This window comes from Lepidochelys kempii, chromosome 6 (genome assembly GCF_965140285.1).
Source record: "Lepidochelys kempii isolate rLepKem1 chromosome 6, rLepKem1.hap1, whole genome shotgun sequence".
Taxonomy (NCBI): Eukaryota; Metazoa; Chordata; order Testudines; family Cheloniidae; genus Lepidochelys; species Lepidochelys kempii.
In genome coordinates this window covers 127,054,340-127,077,725 of record NC_136385.1, presented here as the reverse complement: position 1 = coordinate 127,077,725, position 23,386 = coordinate 127,054,340, and the positions used below count along the sequence as shown (strand labels likewise).

General features: G+C 44.6%; 1 protein-coding gene across 4 annotated transcripts in view; it reads left to right on the top strand.

Moving 5' to 3' along the window:
• GNG2 (G protein subunit gamma 2) overlaps positions 1-23,386 on the top strand; it is a 94,957-nt gene extending 71,571 nt beyond the window's left edge. For 2 of the 4 annotated variants that reach the window (XM_073350143.2, XM_073350144.2), the window contains exons 2-4: positions 13,310-13,374; positions 15,953-16,068; positions 19,701-23,386. In XM_073350143.2, coding sequence (XP_073206244.1) covers positions 15,982-16,068; positions 19,701-19,829 — 216 coding nt within the window. In that variant the 5' untranslated portion in view covers positions 13,310-13,374; positions 15,953-15,981 and the 3' untranslated portion in view covers positions 19,830-23,386. Of the gene's footprint in view, positions 1-13,309; positions 13,375-14,704; positions 14,843-15,183; positions 15,375-15,952; positions 16,069-19,700 lie in introns of those variants that run through there. The other 2 variants (XM_073350145.2, XM_073350146.2) reach the window with 2 other exon arrangements.

Below are 23,386 nucleotides of genomic sequence, written 5' to 3'. Positions count from 1 at the left end.
TTAGGTGCTTAACTCCTTTAGACTCTTTGAAAAACGCCAGCTCTCGTCTCTCTATGTGCTGGAACAAAGTATCAAACTATCCTTGGTTATTTCCACTTTCAGCCCCCCACCATTTCTGTAATACCCCTTGAGAACTCTGGCTGCTGCTTCTATTAACAGCCCCACGGCCTGTTTTTGACACAATATTTGTACCAGTGTGACTATCAATTAGGGGCGTGATTATTTTTTTACCAAAATAGTTACCAGTACAATCCCTAGTGGGTGCAGTTCTACCAGTGTGAAGGTGGCATATGCTGGGATAGCTCATTCCCCTTCACATATGGGAATAAGCCCCTTTATGCCAATATAACTGTGTCTATGCTATGGTGATTGTACTGCTTTATCTATAATCAAAGTGGTGCAACCTTTGGCTGTAGACAAACACTAAGTCACTGCTGCATAAATGCCACTGGAAGGAATTATGCTGCCGTACACAGTGTACATGGAGGTCTTGCAAATAGGAACGCCATCTGAGGACGTTGGCATCCAGGGGAAGTGTCTCTCTCTCCCTCTTTATGGATAGCAGCCTAAGTGGGTGTCGCTGATGCAAAAAGGGGCATTGCAGGGGCGGAAGAAACTTCCGTTGCTGTCCCAGTGAAGGAGTTTCTCCGCCAGTGCCCCTCCTGGGTGGCCCCAGTCTAAAGGAGGAGATACTTCACCTGCCCAATCCCACAGCACATCCTTGGGGTAGAGCAGAGACAGAAACACCATCCGCCTTCCTTAGGGATGCATTTCTCCTGGGGCCCAGTGGGCTGCATACTATGAACCAGCAGTGCTGAAGTTAACCCAGCTGTCTGAGTTTGTCTCTCTCCCAAACCCAAATCATCATTTTCTAACTTGGATGATACCAGTCCCAACCTGGACAAGCAAATCTCTCTTTGGATGGTGTACTACACTTTCAATCGAAATGCCGAAGGTTTATTCAGTCTTCTTTATTAAACCCTACCATGGAGTGTACCCCGAAATGCTTTTTGTGCCCTTTAAAAACAATCCACCTGGACTCGCTTTGATAGCTTGCCTTTTCAGTGACGTTCAATGAAACTCTGGGACTGCTTACCAAACTGTCACAAATCCCAGATTGCTCTGAAATCACTGCAAGTCCTTATTTGCAGGGGGGCTCAGTGGACCAAAATGTCCCATCAAGTGCCCTTTGGCCTGCTTTAAGCAATTGTTCGCACAATCACCATGCCAAACATGCCAAAAAACCCAGCCCAAGTGGGAGACTTGTCCAGGAACAAGGCTCAGCAACAAACCAACATTGTTTTTAAAGACCTCTATGATGATAAACTGAACTTTTCCTGGGACCCTCCCCCGCTCCTGCTCTCAGAAGGTATCCGATGCTAGCATGATAATGAACCCATTTCTATGGAAACTCCCTCGTTACCACTCTTTTTTGCTGGCTCCCCTCCAATTTGTGAACTGCTTTTCAAAATTGAAAGACCGCCTCATAAATCACACACAAATACAGACTGCATTAAAAAGAAAGCATCCTTAAGTGTATGAACACTAACCATGATTTATGAATCAAAACCTTTGTTCCAGTTAAGGAAACCCCTCGGCCCGATTTTAATGTTTCATTTTTTTTCCCTTTGTTAAGAAAATAATGAAATACGTGTCACTTGGGCATCATTAAATCTTTCATACCTTTGGGCTGGATCATCAGCTGTGTTGAAGTGAATAGAACTGCATCAAATTACTCCTGCTGGAGATTTGGCCCCTGGCTTTATTATTTTGATCAGTGTAGGGTGTTGAAGGTGGGGTTAATAAAAATTGTTTTCAAACTATGAGCAGCTTATTTTAGAGGGAAACCTTTTCAGAAGCAACAATAATACTGAAAAAAAATACCCCAACCAGCTTTCACAGCTTAGCCTGAGGGATTCCCATGGCAGAGAGAGATAATAGTGGGGGGAATTATGTAGATGGGGGGAAAAATAGTTACTTATTTACAGCTGTCCTATCAGATCTGTGGGTCTGTGTTCTTGCACTAGACTCATCACCCCCTAACATTAGGCTCAGTCCTCTCACCGGGATCTTTACCTTTCTCACCTCCGGTCTGCAGGGACCGGACTTTGGGCGGTGGTTGTGGTCGTTTTGTGAACTAGGCTTGGGAACTGGGATTTGCTTTTTGCTGTGAGGTTACCGAGTTTCATGGTCACGCCTGATCCCGGAGGGTGTGGGGGGCAGTTTCTGAGAAAGCACTTGCTCGCGCGCGCTCTCTCTCTCTCTTTCTCTCTCTCTCACACACACACACACATAAAAATAAAAAACAACCAACTCCCTCTTGAGGGTAACAGTGCCATTATTTCTGTGGACTGCGGCTGTTGTGGGATGGCTGAGGTAGCTCACAGTCTTAACACTGTCTGGAGGCTAAATACATTGTAACATCCCCATTTTACAGATGGGAAACTGAGGCACAGAGAGATCAGGGCCTGGTCTATATCCGGTTAAACTATTTCAATGGGGAGGGAGGTTTTTCCCCCATTACCGAAATCGTTGTACCCGTACAACCCTGAGTGTGGATCCCTCCTTGCAGGAATAAGCTATGCTGCTATAAACACCTCCAGTGTATAGAAAAGTTCTGTGTGCAGAAATGTCTGAGGGCCAGGTTTGCCAAGGTATTTAGGCACCGAAAGCTGCAGGCAGGGACCTAGTGAGATTTTTAAAAGCATCTAGGCTCCTCGCTCCCATTGCAATCAGTCTGGTTCTAATTAACTTTGCCAGGATCACACAGGAGTAGGAAATTGAACCCTGCTGGCACCCTAACCATTGGGCGCTTCTTCCTCTGTAGACCTGATCACAAGGGGTGAGGTGGTTTCTGGGTAAGCTGAGCCAGTCCTTAGAAGATGCGGGCTGGAACCTGGAATTCTGGGCGAAAACCTTCCAAACCTAGTTTCTATTGGACTCTTCATCCAGTATGAGCCAGGTATTGAACCCATTTACATAGGTGTAAATCTGGAGTGTATCTACGTGTTGCAGTGGAGGTGTCAGACCAGAGGGTAACTGAGTGCCAATGCTGACTCATAAAGCCAAAGTTTGTCAAGGACCCACCCCTGCATACAATGAATAACTTACCCTCAGCCACAAAAATAACCCCATGGCCAACAATCAGCTAGAAAGGAAACAGCCTTAGGCCTGTCTGGAAGGATGCTACAGATCCTCCCAGAGTGCTGAGCAGGAAGGGCAATCTGGAGTGATTGTCCCTTGGTGGGAGAGACCAAGCCACCTGTCCTTTCTGGGCTGTACCCAGGATATGGCGCGGTCTGAACCTCACCAGTTCCAAGACACTTTCAAGTCCCATGATCCATGTGGTCCCACCCATTCATGCTGTGTGGAGGGGAGCCTGCTCTCCCAGCCTGTGAGGAGGGGGAAAAGGAGCTGTGTGATAGCATTTCATCTGGTAACTGCCTCTCCCCGCCCTCATTTGGGGCACATCTGGCTCTACGGGTCTGGGGAAGAGGGCAGGAGTCAAAGGAATAACTGCTCTACGTTGCATGTTCACCTGTCAGAACAGCAGGGTTTGCGCTGTAAAATGTGCCATGAAGTCACCTGGCTGCAGCTCTGAGCCTACAGAGGAGTGATGGGTGGGAGCTGAGCGGGAGGCAGGTTAATGTCACTGCTAGCCCTGGCCCCATTGCTACAGCGGGATTGGAGGGAGCACAGAAGCAGATGGCGTCTCGGCACTTGGGGGCCTGCCTTCTGCATGTATTCCCTTGGGTCTCTGCCTAGTGTGGGCTGTGGTGGCCTTCCCCACTCCAGGGAAGTGGCACCATCTCTTGGAGGCGGGGGAGTTGGTGAAACCGGATTATAAACTTGGTGGCCTCACATGGGCCTGATCCTCAACTGATATAAATGAGCGTAGCACCATTGACTTCACGACCCATTTACATTTCTCTTTGCCATTGCTGAGTTCTTCTAGAGGGGAAGATACAGGGAAAGGCATGGTTCTTATTAGCTAGAGTAGCTCAGTGAATCTTAACACTCTACAGACTTGTATTGGATAGGGAGTAGCAGGCAACTTTGTAAATTAATCTACCATTGATTTAAAAAAGTCTCCAGTGGTTTGGGATCAAAATGAAATTAGACTTTCTGTTCTGTGTATGCAGTATGTTCCCATTAGTTGGTACCATCATGGGCCATTCTAGAAAAAGGTATTTTCCAAATTTAGCATGAGTTAAATGACTGCAGCAGGACTGGAAAGAAGTCATAGGAACACGATGGAATATAGTGTTGATTAACATTCGGAAAAGACACGTTAGGCTACAACCACCATTCACCTGGGTGAAGATACGGGGCGTCCGTGCAGTACAAAACAAAGGCAGAGACGAACAAAATTCACAATAATTGTGGGGGAAAATAGGTTCTCTGTGTTAGTCCTAAAATGATGGACTGAGTACAAATGTCTTCTGAGGAAGAGAGAATCAAGCCAAGGCACTTCCAAACGGACAACTGCTTGATCCACTGAACACTTACGTAGCAAAGATGGATAAACAGAGTAAGTGATGGGCCCCTGTGTTTAATGTTCACCCTGAAAGCTGCCCGAATCATCACGTCCCATAGGTAAAACGCTCTCCAAGTTCTAAGAACTTGCTGGGTCAGAGTCTAAGTTTAAGTACATACGTAACTCTAAACATGTGAGTATTGCCAATGATGTCGTGGGCTTAAGTTCCTTGCTGAATTGAAGCATTGGGTCATGATCCTGCAATAGGATCCATCAGAGACGCCGACTCCATGGGTGTAGAAAAAAATTAGCAAGGCGAGCTCCCCTCCTCCCTGCCAGCGCCTCCCGCCTGTCGGCACCCCGCTGGTCAACTCCTCTCCCTCCCTCCCAGCGCCTCCCGCCCGCTGCAATCAGCTGTTCTGTGGCGTGCAGGAGGTGCTTGGAGGGAGAGGGAGGACTGAAACAGGGACAGGTTCACTCAGGGGTGGGAGCAGGGAGGGGGTGGAGCGGGGACAGGAAGAGGTGGGGCAGGGGAGGGGCCTTGTGGGGAGGGGGGGAGGTGGAGGCAGGGTCTGAGCGGAGCAGGGGCAGGAAGAGGCAGGGCAGGGGTAGGGGCTTGTAGGAAGGGGTGGAGTGGGGGCAGGCCTAGGGCAGAGGTCAAGGGGGGGTCGAGCACCCTCTGGGTAGACCTAGGTCAGGACCTAGGGGATCCATGCAGGTGGACCCGTTCACCTGGGCTAAGGCCCACTGACTCCTGTAGGGCTCCGCATGGCTTATTTGCAGGATCGGGGCTTTAAAGGGCAATGACAAAATGTTAATGTAATTTTTAAATTTGAAGGCAACAAGTGTAAATGGCCAAATAAGGGTGTTATCCTGAGAATAATGAACAACATGAAAGGTGTTTTTGGTAGACAGCACCATTTTAAATTCCATGTATTTTTGAACTCTAAAGTACGGCATGAAATAAATTCAGAAACACGGGATTCAGATGAATAAAGCCTGGCCTAGGATCTCCAGTTACCATAGTTCTTAGGGGGGAAGGTCTTAGTTTTTCTGTTCAAATGGAAGTATTTTTCCTCTGAACACAAGTGGCCAGTCTGCAGTTCTGGAGCCAAAAAAGCATCAAAGAGGAAAATGTTGCTCAAGTATACAAAGCACTCTTATTTATTTTTTAAAAACTGGGAAATTCAGACAAGTCGGTTAGCTCTTCTGAGTGTAGGCACTGGGGAGGCTAACCCAGCTGGAAAGTTTTAGGGCCTGGAGAAGTGTCTGAGTTTCTTGTGTTTTGCTTGTCAGATGAATCCAGCCCATTACAAAATGCCATAAATAATCCACAGTCCCTGTGTACACAGGATAAGGAACAAAACAATCGTGAGAAATACACAGCTGTAACTGAAGTGTAATACCCCAGGGACATAGTACCTATATACTATACTTTATAAACATCATTATCATGGAAATAAACAGTATCCTTACTCATTAACCTGCGGTCTCCAAGGCAAGAACCCCATTATCCGAAACATGTGCATCATTAAGCTGCAGATAGAAGAGGCTGTCTGTATTCCATTGTGAATTTCACTAAAAGGTTTCTTTTCCCTGCAAAGAAGAAAAATTCCTTTCTTTGTTATAGAATGGATATTGCTATATTTTAGTGTGGTTTTCTTATTTATATTAGATATTAAAAAAGTTCATTCCTCATTGGGATTCAGGAACTGCTGTAAAGTTAAGTTGCTTCTTAGTATGTTTTCTTAAGATTCAGGTAGACTATTGGTCTTGGATTTTCTCTTGACTTCCCTTTGGCTCTGATTAAATTGGTTCCAATTTACCACTGGAAAATGTTGTCCTGCATAATTACTACATCTGTGCTATGAGAATCTTATTCGAGATAATGGGTGGCGTGTATTGTCTAACAAAAAAGCAGGAAAGTGATACTGGGAAATCCCAGTAACACAAATAGGATACCTAACTATACACGCATGCACACATATTCTGCAATAATAATCTCTGTGTTATTGTTTCTGCACAAATCCACCCAATGGCAGCTGACATACCACTGTATTTGGACCATCTTTGGATCTTACCAATCATCCAGCTAGTTCAACATCCTGTCTCTGAAAGCGGCCAGCACCAGATGTTTCAGAGGAAAGTGCCAAAAATCTTAAGTGGATAATTATGCAATAATTATGCAATAACCTGATAATAGGAGAAGTTTCTTCCAAACACTCATGAGTGTTGGCATATTCTTTGGAACCTGAGGTTTATAGCCCTTTTTATACGCTTTTTCCTTTGTCTAATATGACTGTAGATGCTCTTGTTATCTGTATAAATGTCTATCCTTTTTCAATCAGCTAAGCTCTTGCTCTCAATATCTAGCAATAATGAGTTCCACAGGGTAATTATGCATTGTGTAAAAAAGCATTTCTTTTCTCCAGCTGTGCTTTGTTTCTTTTTAATTTCATTGAGCGCTCTTGTATCTGAACTTATTATTGACCAAAGATTGTCCACGGTTTCCTGGAGGTGTATGCTCGTGCGTAGTTGTGTGGTTGGTTGGTTTGAAAATAATGTACAAACTTACATTCAGAAAAGCTCCACAGTGAAACTGAACTGAGAAGAATTAAAAGCTTTGCAAAAGTAGAGTTGGTATTGTCAAAATAGCAATTTAAATCAACGTCGTATAAGATGAAAAGCGTGCATTTAAAATTGTGGTTGAAAAGATGGGTATTTGAACACGGTGGGTAGTATATGATCAGCACTTCAAAATTTATAATCTTAAAAATCTGCTGTGAAGATGAATTACTGAGGGAAAAATCCTAGCCCCTGTGCACAACTTCAGTAAATGTGCTGTGTTTGATGGAGTTTCACCCTGGGAAGTAATTGGTGCAGAGGTTCGGAGCTGCAGTTTCTTCCTTAGCTGCTGCACCACCCCAAAATCTTCTAGGCGAGATACACAGAGTCATAGTCCATCTTCAGCAGGATGCATTTATTGAGCAAGGCAACTGCAAACTACAGACACACACATGGGCTTCCACACAGCTTGAGCTCTAGCTGTGTCTCCTCTACTTACCAGGGACTGCACCCTGGCTGAATCCCGGTACACCATACAGAGACATCTAGTGGCCAAATGACAATATTGCAAGTAGTTTACACCTCACGCTTCCTCACTTGTGGGCTTACTTACTTGGCCTGCAGTCCACATGCCACAGAGCCGTGGAGAGTAGTTTGGGCAGCACGTCCCCAGCAGAAGGAGCCCCTGCTACATAGCACATGAAGGCTGTGGACCTTCTGAGTGCCACCCTGAGGATCAGAGCAATATCATTTCAGCTACATTCAGAGTCTTCCATGGCCAAGGATGGTGCTGTTTCAAACTGTAAATCTCTAGCTAAGCAGAAAGGAAGCTTTGATAAGAGCAAAAGATGGGAATTGCATATAACACCCTGCTTTCACACACTCATACTTGATAAGGAAAAAGTGAACGAAAGCATCACTCACTGCAAAATTTTTAAATTTTCCTTATTGAGGAATAGGGTCACTGCTAGCTTTGGGAGATCCCAGGAATGTAGATAGTGGATTTTTCTTTTTGCTTTTAATTCAGGTCACAATTTTGCTCCCTGCAGCAGGGCGCTCTTTCACATAACTTCTTTGCAATTCTCCTTCTCTGCCCCAGTCTCTGATTCATAGCCTCTGCTCAGAAGTACCTTTCTACCAACTGATAAGTTTTTAATTTCATCTCTAATCATACACTTTGAAAGGCATGTCAGTAATGGTCTCAAAGAAAAACACAATTTTATATTTGTTCTGTTCTTTAGGAATATTTTCTATCTGGAAATATCAAATATTAATATGTTAAGGTAAATGCTCATGTTCGTGTCCTATCAGAGGCCCCAGTCCTGCAATTTACAATTGGGGCTGGAAGAAAAATTTCAAACTAAACATTTTCCCATTGGGAAATGGGGTTTCTTTGAAATAAAAGTTTTCTATTGGGAAAAGTTGATGTCTGGAATTTTCAGCCAAGAGAATCAAAATGAACCATGTTGTTTAGTTTCAAGTCGACGTTAATCCCTGTTTCTGCCTGAGGTGTCACCATCCCTTATCCATGTCATAGGTCTGGGCATTTCCTATCCCCAACCTCCCTATCAGCCCCACTCTCTGGTTGGCCATCATTTCCTGGGATTCCTCGGAGCCTCTCCCGGCAGCTGAGCCAGTGCTGAGCCTCCTGGAGCCAGCGGGGGTCTGCCTGCATTTTAAATGGAAGGATCCAGGGGGAATGATGGAGGCGGAGACGGGAGCTTTAGCTCAACGGCAAGGCCTTTTTTCATATGTCCTCAAATGAGAAATGGCATTCATGCATGGTGAACAGCTCTTGAATAGCGTACGAAAGGCATTGATTTTCTGTCACTCTTTTTTTACTTCTGATGTCTCCTTGATCACTGAGCTATGACCCTTTTCAGATAACAGAGCTAAAAACCACCTTCTACAGCAAATCCTACTCACCTTCGCATGTGTAACCGCCCTGAATCCAATGGGGCTATTCAGAGAGAATGGTGAGCAGGGTTCGGCCCTCTAACGTTGCTGTTTTCTTAGGGAAACCAGTCAGAGCATCGCAAAGTCAGGCTCTTCACTTTACCAACATAAACAGTAACATGCTCGCGTGCATATTTCAGAAGGGAGGAGGGAAAAATAAAAATGCAACACAGCTAAATGAGCACGGCTGTGGAAAATTGAACTAACATGGTCCCTTCATTTTTTTCTGATTGACTTTGCGACAGCAGCCCCCAATCTTGCAAACACAAAGGTACTTTAACTTTACGATCATGCATGTCTGCACCCCCTGGACTCTCCACTTTGGGGGCTGCTCCTGGTAGGAAAGGGGTAAAAAGGGGGAAAATAATGAGAAAAGACATTCAAAGGTAGAGCAAGCTGGCGCCAGTCAGTGGCTATTGCACATTCTCAGTAGTTTGCACTTTCCAGAGCGTGTGTCTCAAAGTGCGAGCTGTCAGACTTGCTAATGCTTTCTGCTGTCTGTGTACACTCTGCAGTCTTCAAATGTTAATTCCTTTCTTCCCCATCCCGTACCTAGCTATGGACTGTGGTGAGGTACACCAGCTCCGCCTCAGGTGAGGGCAGCAAGGGGTTAATGATCTGACCTGGAGACAAGGAGTTAAATCAGGAACACCTGCCAGAAGCATCAGACCTGGATGGAGGGTCCTCCAGCTGCAGTTAATAATCAAAGGGGACCTGGATATAAAGGGAGGAGGCTGCCCTGGTAAGGGGAAACTGTAGCTCTGGAGGGGACTGATGTCACAGAGTGATCACCCTGTGAGTAGGGGAGACTGTACAGGTCTCCCTAAGGGATAGCATAGGCAAAGGGATTTTTCCCTCTAGTTCTGTCCCCAGCCTGTAGACAATACAGGCAAGGGTGCTTTTCTGCTTGTTTTACTTGCCTGATTTATCAAACCTGCCTGCCTTTTGTGGCCCCCCCTGCGATGTGATCTCTGCCTATGGGCTTGCTTCCCAATGAAGACTATTTACATGCCAAATCTCCTTTCCCCTTCTTTAAATTATGGGGAGGGGGGAATGTCTAGGTTTTTCATGGTGTGGAAAGGAAATATGTCCCATCCCAACTCAAAAATGGTGAAAGGGACTTTCTAAAAAAATCCCTTTGAGCAAAGACCAAGTGTCTGTGGAGAACATCACCCCACCAGGTGAATTCTTCAGGGCTCTGAGCTAGTTGGGTTGTAGCGGAAACTGTTTTGCAACCCTAACTGTCCCGTTTCACTGTGAAGGAAATGCTGTAATAATGCTCTGTATGTACAGGAACACTTTTCATCTGTGGCTCTCAGGGCACTTGAGGTAGTGAGGTGTAGTGGCTTGATCACTGGACTGGGAGTCAGCAGACCTGACTTCAACTCTGCCGCTGACCTGCTGTATGACCTTGGGCAAGTCACTTTCTGGCTCTGTGCCTCTGTTTTTTCCTCCTACCTCTGTGTCTTCAGACTGTAAATTCACTGGGCTAGGAAGTGCCTCCTGCTTAGAGTTGTCCGGTTTTTGACCAGAAAGACCCCTTGAAAAGGAAACCTGACAGCGTCCAGTCAGCTGTACTGACCGGACACTAAAAGTCTGGTTACTGGGGGAGGGGAATAGTGGCAGCCTGTTGCCCAGCCCTGAAGCAGCAAGTCCTGCAGCAGGACGCCAGGCACCAGCTCGGGCCGCAGGCAGCCCCTTTGAGGAGCATGGTTTGCAGGGTGGCAGCAGAGGCCAGAGTGCAGGGCCCATGGCGAGTGGGGTAAGGAGCTCTCAGCGGGCAGGGATCGTTCCCCAGGAGGGAGAGAGGCGAGCTGCCCTGCCAGCCAGGTGCTTTTTCTGGCTGTGCTCTGGGGTGGGCAGCGGAGGGGGAGGGGGCTGCTCCTGTGTGGCTGCAGGGCTCTTCTGACCTTTACTCCCTGGCAGCCTGCTGGAGCTGGGGTTCACAAGTCCCTTGGGGCTATTCATGCTGGAGGTGAGGCGGGGAGAGGGGTGGGACCTCAGGAGAGGGGTGAGTGGGGCTTTGGGGGCAAGACATGGGCTGGGGAGGGCCTGGTTTTCGGACATTAGAAATTTGGCCACCCTGCTGCTGCATGTTTGGACAGGATCTGGAACAAGGGGAGCCTGAGCTTAGCTGGGACCTCGAGATGCAACTGCAGTAGAAATGACTTGGTCTTCCCTGTGGGGTAGACAGGAATCGCTCCTCCCACCAGGTTCCGCTAGGGAACACCGCATTCAAATGTTAGCAGCTGCTGAAAAGCTTTTCACAATGAAACTGGGCAAATTTACCCAAACTAGGTCCCAGTCTGTCTTCACTGGCTTAAAAAAGCCTGCACTGTAGAGAATGGCACTTGGAGACACATCTGTAGCCAATTAGTTCATTTTATCATGCATGTATTGATCTTGGTCAAACATTTACTTCTCTGAAATAGCTCCAGGTGTGTAAGGAGGAGCAAGTCTAAAGTTGAAATGAACTTACCCTGTACTCTGAACCATGCAGAGAGCTGCACAGGAAAGCTATCTTGTTTTCTTCCAGCTCTTGTCTGTATTTCTCTGTCACAGCGGTTCACTGCTAACCACAAAGCAACAAGTTTGTCAGTTTACATGTAGATTAGCTAGTGTAAATGCGGACATCTGTATGAAAGGCAGACTCTAACCCAGTGAACTCCTTCCAGCATTCCAGGCTCCTAAATCAACAGGAGGTAAACTGTAAACAGTGCTTGCTCCAGGGGTTGGCAAGAAGCAGTGAAATTGTGGGTGCACTGGTCCCTAAAGGGCTTGCTTCTCCAAGCAGATCTCCAACAAACCATCTTTCAGCTACAGATCTAATAGAATTTAATGCACTCTGCAATTCAGTGAGGAAGAGGTCAACTGCTGTTGTAGTTATGTATAAAGTATTGTCTGAAGAGGCTTAACAACTTATCTTAAATCTCAGAACTCTAGCTTGCTTCTTAAAATGTCGTCTTATAATTTCCTTATACAGCTCCGTGTTTGTCTATATAATCTGTGTGCATATCACACAATCTATATAAAATAGAATACATGAAGGGGTGCTGTAGCATGATATTACAGTTCTAATAGCAGGAATGTGGTGTGGTTGCATAATAACTGAGCTATGCAGGAAGAAAAGGAGGACTTGTGGCACCTTAGACTAACCAATTTATTTGAGCATAAGCTTTCGTGAGCTACAGCTCACTTCATCGGATGCATTCAGTGGAAAATACAGTGAGGCGATTTATATACACACAGAACATGAAAAAATGGGTGTTATACACACTGTAATGAGTGATCACTTAAGATGAGCTATTACCAGCAGGAGAGCGGGGGGCGGGGGGGAGAGAACTTTTTGTAGTGATAATTAAGGTGGGCCATTTCCAGCAGTTAAAAAGAACGTTTGAGGAGCATTGGGGGGGGGGGGAATAGTTTGTGTAATGAGCCATCCACTCCCAGTCTCTATTCAAGACTAACTTAATTGTATCCAGTTTGCAAATTAATTCCAATTCAGCAGTCTCTCGTTGGAGTCTGTTTTTGAAGTCTTTTTGTTGTAATATTGCGACTTTTAGGTCTGTAATCGAGTAACCAGAGAGATTGAAGTGTTCTCCAACTGGTTTATGAATGTTATAGTTCTTGACATCTGATTTGTGTCCATTTATTCTTTTACATAGAGACTGTCCAGTTTGGCTTTTCCAACTGAGGGCCACTGACAATGTTATACCATATCACCCTCATGTATTCTATGTAATATAAATTAAATGCACATGTAATGACAGATCTCCTTCATTGTTAAATGGTTTTTTCCTCTTGAAACATTTCTCAGTCCATTCCTGACCCAAGTGAATTAAAAAGTCTTGTAAATAAGGTAAACGTAGTGTAACTTTCTTCCTAGTGTAGTGAATTGGAATCAGTATTTGATCGGTCTGTGTACCTATCAGTCATCCTCTGATGCTTATGACTAGACCGGGCCTGTTTATATGAGGAATGAGACAAGTGGAAGGAATTTCTGTCAGAAATCCTGAAACTCCGCCCTCCTAGTCTCACCCCTGTTGCAGTACGGAAAAGTGAATAGACTAAAAATCAATACGTCATCTCTCCAAGCATCTTGGAATAACCCCACCCCCCCAGTACATTCTGCCTTTCTGAACTGAGTTTTAAAGCTTGCTGAGCCTCTGAATGATGTTTTGACACTTCTTCCTTTCCAAGTACTGTCTGTACCATTGCAGTCATTCAACGACCTTGATCTAATGTAAAGTGTCAGTCTAATAAATTTTCTCTTTTTTTTTTTCTTTTTTTTTTCCCCTTCCCCACTTAAAGGTATTGACTACTGAAGATCAGCAGACCTTTCACTAGAGAAGCAAATCACGGAGAAGACCATTTTGGTAAAACACTTTGTTACTTAATTCTAAGTGCAAAGGGCACATTGGGTGTGGAGAAGGCATGGGGATCAGGAGGGGTTTTTGTGGAGAGCTCTTCTTCGAGTTCAAGGTCTCCTTGAAACACACATCCTACCTACCAGCCTGAGTCCTGGACTCAGTGCATCGTCCCCATAGGCTGGTGGAGAGTCATTTAGCCATGGGTGGGCTTGCGCCTGCCCACTTCCCAGAACCCACTATGAGCTTTCTTTGCCACTTGCTCCTCGTTGCTACCCCAGCATATCCTAAGCTGACAGGCCTAAATGGGAACTGCACTGCAGTGGCTTCATGTCAGGCTCTGGTTTTCTCTGAGCAGTCCCCAAGATGAGTTCCTGAGTTGAAGGATTTAACACAAGCGCTGTAGGGTGACCACCCTTGGATCCTTCCCTTTAAGCTGGCTCAGGTTAAAATGGCCAAAACTAGACCTTCTGACGGTTTTCAGAGCCAGTTGGAGATCCCTTGAGGGGGGGTTTTTTTGAAGAAATGCCTCTCTGCCCCCTTACTCGTTATCTCTCTGAAGGAAAATATGGGCCATAGAGAATACAGAGCTGACTCTAGCTTGGTCTTTCTAGCTCAGAAATTCTTACATGTGCCCAGGGAGAAATGATAAAATATTTGGATAGTCATTGGCTGGGAGAAAGAGTGAGAACGCCTGACTGTCCCCAGTTGGGAGCGGGGGGGGATATCTGGGTTCCAATCCCTGCTCCAGTGACTGTTTGTTTGGACAAAGTGGAACATCTTCAGCCTGTGAGATTGAGAGAGAGCCCAGAATAGCCAATAGCCTGGTGCTTTGGGCACACGCCTCGGGGGGGCAGGAGCAGAGATTCGAACCTGGCTTTCTCACATCCCAGGTGAGTGCTCTCACCACCAGGCTAAAGGCTATGGGGGGTGCATTACTGCTGCCTCCTCAGCTTTTATGAATTGAGCCCTTCATTTTATTAAAATACCTGAAATAAAATCTTTCAATTCTCCAAAAGTTTCAGTTGGACACAAACTAATTTCCCGCCCCCACCCCCCCCCCCCACCCCGGAACTGCCAGAAATCTGAAAAGTCCGTTTATTCTCCTAGCTCCGCCTGGGATAGCCCAATGTACTTCAACTGTGTCTCATGTCTTACATTGATCATGTCTGTGCTTGCAAAGTACTAATCCTGCTTAAATGGAGCCCTTGCTGGAAAGATGCACACACTGGTTTTTCTGACCAGTGTAGGCAGAGCCAACTTAAAAAAGCATGCTTTATAGAGACCGTGTAGACTTGGCAACATAATGAACGATTGCAGTTATCCTTTTGTAGGAAACCCTAAAGAAACAGGAAGTGACAATATCCTGTTTTGCATCTAAATGCTCACTTGTTGTGCGGACAGTGAAATGCTAGACCAATGCACCATGTCTGTCTCTAGAAATCGGTATATTACAGCCAACTACTTAACTGCACGGGTGCGTATTTCCTAATTATTTTATAGTAAAGCTTGGTATTTAAATACAGTATAATGACTGATATTACTGCTACAGGCAGCTTGAAAGACACTTCAAGCTGTCGACTAGAGACCTTGTTGAAAACATCCGTTTGCTGTCATGTAAAGTTGAAACTGAGAGGGGCTTTTATAGTAGATGCTACTTTGTTCCAGGACTGGAGGAAATGCTTGCTTGCATTCCGCGCATAATTATAGCGCTGTTGTTCTGATTGGGAAGGTAATGGGAAAAGTTTCTCCATTAATGATACTTCTCTCTCCTACCCACCTGGAAGTGAAAATCCTAATTACTGATTTAACTATCTGCTCTCTAGAAAGCTTGCTGCATTACGCCAACAGTGAAAACACCATTGGCTTTACAGCTGGTCTGCATCAGAGCAACAGCAGTAGCCTAAAGAGCAGGCTAAGTGCAGTTTAAAAATCTACCATGGGGAACAACAAGGTGATGGATGGTTACAGCACTGGAGACTCAGCCCCATCAGAGCTGTAAAACTAAAGTATGTTCCCGTCTGCCTCCAACCCCAGATCTCCTTCCCTTTCCCTGTCCAAGTAAGGATATAAATGGTGGGCCTGCTTCTTTCACCTAACGCCAACAGGCAAATCTAGATTTAACTTCGTTGCTGTGTAGTGGTGTGATGAGAGAACATTGCTCAGTGCTGGAATAGCGCTTCTGGCTATGGGACCCTTATCACTTTTGACTCCTAACTGCTATAGACCCTGCAAAGAGGAGGAACATTGCGAGAAGCATGACAAGGTTACTACATCCAGGCTTTACATCTTTTGAGGCCATTTACCCATATAAAAAATGGATTGAGACCACACTAAACTTCACACCCCCCCCCCCCCCGACATCTCTGTTAATCACAGGCACCCTTTATTAGATTCCATGGCACTGCGGCACTTGCGACAAACCCAGTTTATTCGTTCCCTGACATACTGTGGGCTGTAGCTCAGGAGAGCTCATGCTCTAATAAATTGGTCCGTCTCTAAGGTGCCCCAAGTCCTCCTGTTCCTTTTGCGGAGACAGACTCACACGGCTGCCGCCCTGAACCCTTAACTCACTTGGTTCCCACAGCACATCTGAAAAGCGCGACCGCCGCCCGGATGGCCAGCAACAACACCGCCAGCGTCGCGCAAGCCAGGAAGCTGGTGGAACAGCTGAAAATGGAGGCCAACATTGACCGAATAAAGGTAAAGCCCGGTTGGAAGCACTGGGTAACTAGCGTGTTCTTCGTGGTCCTGTGACGAGTCTTCTGCAAGTCCTATCAAGTCATAGATTTTTAAGGCCGGGTAGGATTACCGAAGCCATGTAGCCCGTCTTATAAAACACAAGCGGGAAATTTGAGGTCTAGAGTGTCCCCCAAGCCCTAGAGCTCTGTGTATTTAGCTTATTGAACAAAACATTAAGTGGAATTGATCGTGGCCAACAGTTACCTAGGGAGAAGAGATCTGATATTCGAGAGCTCTTTAATCTGGCGGACAAAGGCATGATCCAATGGCTGGAAGTTCCAGTGTGAACTTGTGTACTTCAAATGTTTTGTTTTTAACGGTCAGGGTAATTAACTGCTGGAATGGATGAGCAAGGGGTGCGGTAAATCCTCCATCACTGAGTCTTTAAATCTAGACTGAATAGTTTTTTCTAAATTATGTCAGGCTAGATGCAGGAATCTCACTGGGCAAAAATCTCTGGCCTGTGTTCTCTTGGAGGTCAGACTAGATGATCATAATGGTCCTCCTGTCTTCAAATCTGTGACATTAAGAAAGTTTCCTAGCTTTCCTATTCAGTGATGGATACTTTGCTGGTGTGACCATGAACTGTACCCAATGGGCAAACTAGAGGGTTTAGGAAATTCAGTTAAACCAGTGGTAATTATATGGCCTTTTAGGAAACGGGAAGATGCTCTTTCACAATGAATTGGTATTGTTTGAAGACGACTACAGTTGAGCATCTCATTTAATGTATTTCAGACACTTTGTTCTTCAGATAATGTTAATGCATGAAATTGGGCTCAGTGGTTTACCTGGACTTGCTTAGAGAAATGCAGCAAAATGAAAAGCAAAGTTATCCTTTCAAGTCTCTTTTCCCAATGGGGCGGGGGGGAAAAGAGTGATCCTTTCGGGGAGGTCTTCCTCTGCGTTGGCTGCATATAGGTCTCTTAGTGCTGGTCCGTACGTTACTACACTGGAATAATGAGCCCCTATAACGTTCATCTGAGTTGTAGTAAATGGGCGCAATTCTGCCTCTGCCCCTCCAATATTTACCAACTTCTGTCCTTAAACGGTGAGCTCCTCAGGATTGGGCTGTCCCTTCTTGGTTTGTCCAGAAAGCCCCTAGCACGTGATGAATGCTACTATAAACAATCATTACAATTGTGATCATGGACAGATTCGGTTTTTAGAGGCCAGCATTCCAAACTGGGTGCCTGTATTGAATGTGGGCACAGACACGTAATGGTGCGTGCCAAAAAAACAGCTGCCTGCACAAAAGGAGAATTATGCATCTATGGCGGCTGCTTCTTCAGCTTAAGTACCAATCTGATGCATTCAACTGCATGGTTTTCATGCTCCGGTATATATTCCGAATCTTGTCCCCCAAATACGTGCAGGTTTTGAAAGGCGTAATGTAACTCTGCTGCTTAAACTGTGTTCAAGTTGGCTCCAAGTCAAATGTCGCTGATTCCCAAGTGGGACATACCAATATCTGAACTTCATCACTTGGTAATGTCTCCTCGCTGCTCCAGAGTTTCCACTGAGCCAGTTTCCTGTTCTGAATAGATAACTGTATCCACCAATATTTGTTACCGTGGCAACCACAACCCTCCACTGGAAGGGGTCGACGTGGTATAAAGATGACCTGCCACATCCCTTTTTTATTTATAATCGTGGATAAATATTGTAGCATGTATTTTTGCAAGCTATTTGCAGTCTAGTGTGACCTGCACAGTGTGTGAATTTTTTTTCTTGGTAAGATCAAATCAGATCAAAGGTATTGATGGATCAAAAGCCTGCCTGTAACTCAACGGAGATAAATATAGATTTGCAGCCCGCATAGATTTTCTCTTAGTCTTTGCTAATAGATTTGTGTTAGCTGTTAAATGCCTTGAAGAGAGGCTGCGTGGTGGTGGTGGGGGGGGAGGGGTAGAGAACTAGAAGGCTGGATTGCCTGAAAGAGATGCAAATGAAAACCATCAAAAGAAATCCACACAAGTTTTAGATAGTTGATAAAATGTATTTTATTGTGTAGAAATTGTTTCGGATTTGGACATCAAAGATGTTACAGCAAAAATGCAGGTCTGTTTTATTCTTCCGCTTTATACTGAAAGTGGAAGTTACCATCTGATCAGGTGATCTTCTTTACTAGGTCAAATCTCCCAGCTGGCCTGCCCTGACCTCTTATTGACCTCATCAGGCTCCTGAAACACAAAGTAAACTGGGCTTCAGAATTGATTACACGGGCGAATATTGGTGTCTGCTCCTAGCAGTAGAGGGTTGGCTGGAGAGTGGCCCTGTAGTAGGTTTTTCAGGTTCTAGGAGTCGGAGGCCTAGTCAGATCAGGTGGATGGCCCCCTAGCCTCCAACCCTGGAAGATAACTGGTGGAATCCAAGAGCTAGGAGATGAGACAGGAGGTCTTGCAGGGTAAAATAACCATAGCAACACCCTGCCTACAAGGAAGCTTGTGCAAAGATTTACATCGATTGTTCTTAAGTTTAGACTAAATTGGGAAATCTCCAGGGAGCGGATGAAAGTTTGGGACACTGAATTTGTGCATGTGCAGTGTTGAGGGGGTGACCAGCCCATTTATAAGGCCAGGAGAGGATCTTCAACATTCAGGCCATGTCTACACAACCCGCCAGATCAGCGGGTAGTGATCGATCTATCTGGGATCGATTTATGGTGTCTAGTGTAGACGTGATAAATGCAAATACTCCATACTGGGAAGAAAAACAATGGAAGTTCCAGTTGTTACAGCACTAGCATCTAGGAAGGGTGAAGTTCAGTTTGCATTATATTTTCTGGTTGGAGGTCTTCCCTCAGGCTTTCGTCAGGCAAATTCCACTTGCATGAGTAAGGACTGAATAAAGCCTGGGCGAGGATCTCCACTTTGGCCTTTATGTCTACACTACAAATAGACACCCGCAGCTGGTCCATGCCAGCTGACTTGGGCTGGGGCTGCTTAATTGCAGTGTAGACATCCAGTTTGGGCTAGAGCCCAGGCTCTAGTGACCCTGGGAGGTGGAAGGGTCCCAGAGCTTGGCTGCAGCCTGAGCCAGAACGTCTACACTGCAATTAAACAGCCCCTTAGCCTGAACCGAAGTCAGCTGGCATGGGCCAGCTGCAGGTGTTTGGCACTAGTCACTTAGGGTATGTCTACATTGCAGTTAAAGTGTTAGCCCAACTGCACGGAAGTTTGCTGATGCTTACAGCTGCTTCAGAAGGGTTTGTTCTCTAAGTAGAAGAGTAATGCAGTTTAAAGGGGGATTTCCCCTCTTTCTGCACCATTTTAAAATGGATCTCATAGTTCAGGAGTACTTCAGATTCCTAGCCTATTCCATTCTACCTAAGGGATACTGTGAATGCCCAGTAGTGAACCAGGACAGTGCTATGATTATTGTAATGTCTAGCTAGAAAGTCCATCCATTGGTAGTGAGCAGAGTGGAGGAGCAAGTAGGAACTTGAGGCAACTTCTCAGTCTTCCATTCGGCCAAATAAGACCCTTTAATTCCGTGCTGCTGAAGTACTCTCTCCTTTGTGTGCTCTGAAGTGGAGGCGCTCCAGACAGTGTAGTTCATCCAAGTTATACAGTGTGTGCATTTATTTTCAGGTGTCAAAAGCAGCGGCAGACTTGATGGCATACTGCGAAGCCCATGCCAAGGAAGACCCTCTACTGACCCCGGTGCCAGCTTCAGAAAACCCCTTTAGAGAGAAGAAGTTCTTCTGTGCGATTCTGTAAGCCCTCCATGAGCCTGACATGCACTTGGCCCGCTTTGAACACTGATGTAGCGTTTTTAGCAACGTGGACAACTTTCTAGTCCACGGAATTTAAAAAATAACAAGGCCTGGAAGCTCCAGAGATGTGCATGTTTAAAGAAACTGGTCACCTTTTGGGGCATAAGATCTACATCGTGAGGCTGAAGATCTGAGGTAGAAAAATATGTAAAGATTAAGCGTGTCACTTTTCTGCTCCCAAAAAACCCCAACAAAAAACAAACCCTTGTTTGATTGTTCCCATCTTTAAAAAAGACACTTGAGCTGAGCAAGGTAAAGGCTGAGGCTGTGTATAACCTCACTGGAATGATTATTGTTGGGTTTTTCCAAATAATACTCTTATTTAAGTTGAATTGTCAAATATCACAACAGGCTAGATTACTATTATATTCATGTTCGGTCTTGTGCTTGTTTGTTTTTTTTGCATTAGGGTAGCCCAGAGATGGATGGGATTCCTCAAAAGATAACAAACTAAACCGTTTAGCAAGGGCTTAGTCAGTGATACTTCACATCTGCCATGTGAATGCTGTCTGTCTGTGTTTCTAGCAACCTATTACCACGATTTCTCACACTTGTATATGGTAGCTTCAATTTTGCAAGTAAAAGTAAATCAGGTGTTGTGATTGGTGCTTCATATTTTTGTGACTACTTTTAAGTAATAGTGCATGAAAATATCCCTGTGTTCACTCCATTTAGAAACTTCTATTGTTTGGAGCCACGTGCTGGTGGAAAAGCTGTAGAGAAAAAACAAAAGATGTTCTGACAGCAAAGAGAAACTACTCAAATGCCTTAGATGTGCCTGAAATACCTCTCCTGTTATGTAGGGTTGCCAGCTATTGAGGAGCCTATTCCTGAAATTGGGATGGTTTATACCAGGAGTTTAGGGTCACTCAGATCCCTGGAGGTCACAGGGTAAAACTAAGAAGAAAAATGATATACATTTATTTTGACCAAGTTTTCTCTGGTCCCATACCCTTCGGTGCCTCTTCTTTCCCCATATATCTTGATTTTTTTTTTTTTTAATATCCCTCTATCTGTATTAACTTTTCACAGCAGCACATCTTCTCTGAACCATGTCCCTTAAGCAGCGTGACAGAACCAGCACACAGCAAGCCAGCTGCTCCACTGTACTAAGTGGCTGATCCAAGCACGGCTTGACTCAGCGGGGGGCTTCAGCTGGAAGGCACTGCAAGCTTGTCCACCCCCTGCCCAATTCTCTGCTTCTGCTATGCTGCCCTCAAGGGGTATCTTTTCCCAACTCTGTTGGCTCTAAACTCCCTCTGCCATCGACTCTGACTGCTAAATTCAATCCCCTCTTCCCCCACTGATTATTCAGAAAATGCTTTTAATAACAGAAGGGCCATAGTACTCTGTACCCCAACAATGGCAAATGCAGGTGGCAAATGTGCATATGGTTATAATAGTGAGAGGACTCCATAGTGAAGGACTAAGGGTGATCTATCAACCCCTGAAACTTTTGTTAATATGTTGGACTCCTGTTATCCAGTCACTAACTATCCAGCCCTTTCTGAGCTCTCACCATGTATTTCTTACCGCTTTAACATCCCAGCAGGAAACAAGACGAGAGTAAAGAAAATCAGGCGCATCTTTCAATAAAGCCCCCAACTACAGGATGGAATATTGACACAACATACCCCTCACGGCTTAAGGTGGAAGCTTGCAACTTCCTTGCTTTGTGCATGTAATGTTTTGAGCTGCTGTTACAGATGTGCCTCCATTTATAAGCCTACAAGCGAGATAATGAGGCATTAAGAAAGATGTAGAAGTGGCTCCCTAATCGATCGGATGAGCCCTGCCAATCAGGGCAAAGCCAAACCGTCAGAATGGTGTCCTGGTGGCAGCACCCAGTGCTTTGCTTACATGTAGCCTGAAATTGACATTTGTTTAATAAGCTTTAGGAAACTTGCCATAACCAGATGGAGAGTGAGAAGACAAGCCCATAGGCTCAAACATATCAATTTGAACACCACAAATACCTAATATTTCAGGTAGAGGCTGAGGCCATCTGAAATGGCCCCATAAAGAGTTCTGAGAGACAGGTTACAGTATATGACTCAAAACATGAATCTCCTCAAGGTCAGCTTTGCCTTTCTACTGCTGTTAAAATTGTGTTCTGGCCTTTGGCCTGAAGTGGGACTGCTGTGATTGCAAAGACACCGATACGCCTCAAACCTAAACCTCATTAATAAAGGATCTGATCATAAGGTTCTGTGCCACTGGTTGAGAGCGGCTCTAGCTTTTCATGCTATTCTGAACCCTTAGAACACTTTCATTTTTGTTCAAAAACCCAGCAACTATAAAATTAGGATAATTCCAGATCCATGGCAACCCTGTTAATATGAAGTTCCAAATCAGGTATGAGTTCAAATTTTTGTATTTAAAAGGACAGAGTCTTAAGGTACCTGTCAGAAAATCTGTATAGCCTGTAACAAAGTAGAAATTTTTTTTTTTTTACACTAACTTTTCTACTTACATCCTTGTGTACAGGCAGAAGGGTTTCTGTGGCAAAAACCACTTATTGTAACAGTGGATTCTCTTTCTGATTCTCGGCATCTGGGAATATTTATACAATACAACCAGTAGCTAAATGGTGTACGACTTGCCTTGCTAGCTTTCAAATACAAGATCCTGTATTTCAATCTTTATACTGTATGTTTGACTAGCTTAGGTTTCATTTGACCAATGAGTAACTCTACAGCTGTTTTCACTTGTAGTGGTAAAAACAATGTAAATTGCAACTGTTTTTTTTAATAAGATCTACTATAACTGACAATGAAGCATATCTTAATTAGCCAAGACCCTAAATCTCACTAATCCTGGAACAGTACTCCAATCTTGTCATGAAGTTTTGTCATAACTTTTTAATGACTTACATATTTTACAGCTTAAATTCTTTAGAAGAATGCTACATGAAATGAATATAAGGAGATTTTTAAATTACACCAAAACATTCATTGTCTCTTTTTTTGTTATAGTTCTGATATTTTTTTTTTTTTTAAAACTGGGGAGGCAACCAGAAAATCTCACCCTAGTATTTATATTTACACAGACCCGCTTTCATTAGCAAAGTAGAAATTTTACCTACCACGAAAATTTTCCCCCATAAAAAAGTAAAATTAGTATTTCAATATTGAAAATATATTGATTCTGTATATTCAACATAATTTTTTTGACATACTGAAGGTCTTTTCAATAAAAATATCTGTGTGCGGGCACCTGATCCCTCCCCCACCCCAGCCTTACAAACTTTGTTTATAGCAGTGGTGAGTTGCAACATGTACATTATATCATGTCAGCCAGATAGGTGGATGCATCCACCTACACAAGAAGTGATCTGTCCTCAGGAAGAGGGTCAGTGTAAATGTCAGTGGGGTTTTTTGTTTCGCTTTTTGTTCTTGTTTTTTTTTTAAACAGGGAAACTTGAAGTTGTGATATAGTGCACACACTCATCCCATGTGATCAATGTATGTGTATGAAATAAAATTTTGGATTTGTTTCAAA